We start from the raw sequence: 3,724 nt of genomic DNA on the forward strand, positions 1-3,724 counted from the left end.
TTGGATGACAGCCAGACTGGACAAGGGTCGGACCAGTTAAACCAGAGCTGTGACGAAGAGGCGTCTCCAAATAACTTTCCAGCTGCTGTCATATGACACTGTTTTTCCTGCTTCAGCCTAATTCGTGGCATCACTGCGGACCATGAATGATGTGAATTCAATGTAGAGTTTTCTGAGAAAAATTCCAAACGCTGAGGACAGTAGAGGCAAAGATGGTCACTCCAAATGGGATTATCTCCTTTACCGTCATGGGGGATGACTACTTGCATAATGACGAGGCGACTTCGCCTACTCCGTTCCTCACCACCCCTGCTCAGGAACCTGTAGATGGAGTCATAATCGGCTGGATTCTCAGTGTTGAATCTATTCTGATCATTTTTACCAACCTTCTGGTGGCCATCGCTTTGGTCTTGCTGATCCATAAGGGGGGCAATCATAGCTGGTGCTTTGTCTTAAACCTGGCCATCGCTGATATCCTAGTGGGTCTGGCTATTACGTCTATCGCTACTGATGCAGTTAAAGGACATGATGTCTCAATGCAGAAGGAAGGGTGCTTGCTGCGCATGTCTTTCGTTATCACTCCTACTGCTGCATCCATCTGCACCATGTTCTTCATCTCTCTGGACCGATACGTGGCCATCAAGGTGCCATTACGGTACTCGCAACTCATGGGCACCAAGATGATAGCCGGTGTGTTGGTGTGTCTCTGGCTGCTGTCGACAGTCATAGGATTCTTGCCCAAGATGGTAAAGACCATGCAGCACAGTCGCTATGAAAGCGTATGTACCTTCTTCTCTGTCATCAACCCTCAGAGCATCATCATAGTCTTCTGTGCCACCTTTTTCCCCATACTGTTGGTCTTCATCTACTTCTATCTAGACATCCTAAAAATCGCCTGGAACCATCAGCGGCGCATTGAGCAAACCATGCAAGTGAATTCCCGCTGCCTCCTGCCGAGTCGTTACTGGGGGCACGTCAAGGCATTTAGGACCATCACTGTACTGGTGGGTTGCTTCACCCTCTGCTGGTGCCCTTTCTTTGTGGTCAGCACTATACAGGTGCTGTGTCCACCATGCAAACTTTACTGGTTTTTAGAAAACCATCTCTGGCTGCTGGGGCTCACCAATTCCCTCATCAACCCTCTTGTTTATGCCTTCTGGCAGACCGAGGTACGACAACAACTCTGCGATATGTTTGCTTGTATTAAAGTCACTCAGTGCTGCATTAAAGATAACACAGACCAGACGATGATCACTCAAACCAGAAACTCTTCAGACCCTGCACTACCTGGTCAGTTTATTTTTAGGAAGTCTGCTACATTACCTCTCGCTGTGTCAACATGTTCGGACTCTGTGTAACAAACAACAGCAGTCTTTCAGTCCAGTTCTCGTAGGAAACAGTTAAGTGTTTTGACATCAACGACCGGAAAAGAGCTGTATCCCATAATGGATGTGGAGTCTTGAGAGTCTGCCTGTTTTATTCATGCAATGAAACAGATGGCTTTATTGACTTTTTGGCTGACTTTCTTCTACTTAACTGAAATCAGAAAACCATAAGCAGTTATGGCCTGATGTCTCAATTCCTGTTGTTTGCGCTATCAGTGCAAATCTGGAAGAGATGAACATGTCTAACACATTCGATGTCAATGTTTGTATGTGATTTTTATATAAATACAAACATGTTAGCACTTCTTTTTTCTTGTTTTTCAAAAAGGGGTTTCTCAACTCCAGTCTTGAGGGCCCTTTGCCATGTACAGCACAATACACCTGACCCAATTCATGAACATTTTCATTTAAAACAAGGGTTTTTCAGTACCTCTGAAATACTGAAAGAAAGTTACTGAACTGACTTTTCCTTATTGCTGTGGTACCTTTAGCATGCACCTTTAATTAGCCTTTCAATTAAAGCTTTCCAAAGGTTCTGTACAGTCGGGGTCCGTAAGGTCCACCTTTAAATTATTTATGTTTCCAGGTGAAAGATGCACAAAGGTACAGTGATAGTACCACCCCAGAAATAAGGAAAAGTACTATTTATTTCTGATAATGTAAATAAATTAATCAGGGAGCATTATGCATGATCAGAATTTGGTCCAATAATGTGATATTGTTAAAGCAAACTTTAGGTTACAGAAACTGCATGCTGGTGCACTGGGATTATTGGGATGATTGGGATGAGTGTTGGCGTGCACTGCAAGCAGGAATATTTGGGCCACCGCACACAAAAAGGTATTAAATGCAATATGAGTGAAAATTCTGTTCAAGCTTGTATATATTGTAAAAATTGGATACATGAGGATCAGTCTGAATTTGAGATACTTTTCATGTGTGATGCTTTACTGCTTTTCTGGGAATAAACACTTTAACTAATTTCAGAAAAAGCCCTTTTAAAGCATTTATGCTTACTTACTTGAATAATTCACAGATTAGCTGGATTAGGTGTGCTGGGAGCCGGGGGGGCGCTTAAAGGTGTGTGAAGTAAAGAAACCCTGCATTATCCTGACACAGATGACTTTTATGTGTGTAGTCATTCATTCAGTCATCTTCAGTCTTCACTTTATCCTGGTCAGAGTTGTGCTGGATGCAAAGCCTATCATAGGAACACTGGGCATGACAGGGGACACACTCGACCCTTGATGAGACTTCAGTCCATCGCCAGGCACCAGGCACACATACATTCACACATAAGTCTGATTTACACCTTGGCACAGATTTAGACTCACTGATCCACCTGCTGGCATGTTTTTTGTGAGGTCAGAGGAAACCAGACAACCCTGAGGAAACCCCACACAGACACTGGGAGATCATACAGGATCAAACTGGGGACCCTGGACCTGTGAATATTAAATCTGGCAATAAACTGTAATTAAATTTAGTTCCATTGCAAGCGACTATTTAAGATTTTACTCCAGGCTTCCCACTTTAAGTCAAATGTCATTTTCCTTGACTTTCAATGACTAAAAAGCTGAATTTCCATGACCTATAATGAACCCCAAAACAGGCCGTCTTTATGCTGAACATACAAAGACAAGACACAGGATTTTAAACTCATCAATCTGCAAGCTTTATTTACTAACTAGCAGGTTACCCGGTGTTGCCTGGGTTTTGCAAAATTCTGGGTTGCCCCCCAGACTTCCATGTCAAATTTGGTGAAGATCTGTCAAGAAATGATGTTAACCCAAAACAAACAAAAATCCAAACATCCACCACCCAGGGACTGGGGACCCTCTGGGGCCCAAATATGGAATTTCTGAGTTCTGCCAAATTGTGGCCATCATGTGGCCTTGGTACTGTACCTACGTGCCAAGTTTAGTGAAGATCTGTTGACAGTTTGTGTTGATAAATGTAATGTGAAAGGCATTGAGGGAGGGGGTGGGTGGATGTTGCGCCCCCCAGGGACCTCCCTGGGGCCTGTACATGAATTTTGTTTATATCTGCAAAATTCCGGGTCATCCCCGGACCTGCTTACCAAATTTGGTGAAAATCAGTCGAAAAATGGTGATGTTAGCTCGAGACAAACAAACAAACTTTGCTACTTATTATATAGATTAATGAATGTTTTCAGTACACTCTCAGAAAATAAAGTACATAAGTACATTATTGTACCTTCAGGAGTACAATGGCTTGTCACTGGGGCAGTTCCCTCTAAGGTACTTATTTGTACCCATTATACACTGCTTGGGAACACACACACACACACACACACACACACACACACACACACACAC

At 43.2% G+C, this 3,724-nt stretch overlaps 1 protein-coding gene across 1 annotated transcript; it reads left to right on the forward strand.

Moving 5' to 3' along the window:
* Nucleotides 1–212: 212 nt before the first annotated feature.
* LOC132895073 (glucose-dependent insulinotropic receptor) lies at nt 213–1,358 on the forward strand. Its single transcript, XM_060935253.1, has one exon. It carries the CDS (start codon nt 213–215, stop codon nt 1,356–1,358), a length of 1,146 nt encoding a protein of 381 aa, XP_060791236.1.
* The last annotated feature ends 2,366 nt before the right edge of the window (nt 1,359–3,724 follow it).

Source organism: Neoarius graeffei, chromosome 12 (assembly GCF_027579695.1).
Source record: "Neoarius graeffei isolate fNeoGra1 chromosome 12, fNeoGra1.pri, whole genome shotgun sequence".
In the NCBI taxonomy this organism is placed as follows: Eukaryota; Metazoa; Chordata; class Actinopteri; order Siluriformes; family Ariidae; genus Neoarius; species Neoarius graeffei.

Bases quoted from the DNA above. Each gene is read 5' to 3' on its own strand.
- LOC132895073 (XM_060935253.1), top strand. From the start codon at position 213: ATGGTCACTCCAAATGGGATTATCTCCTTTACCGTCATGGGGGATGAC.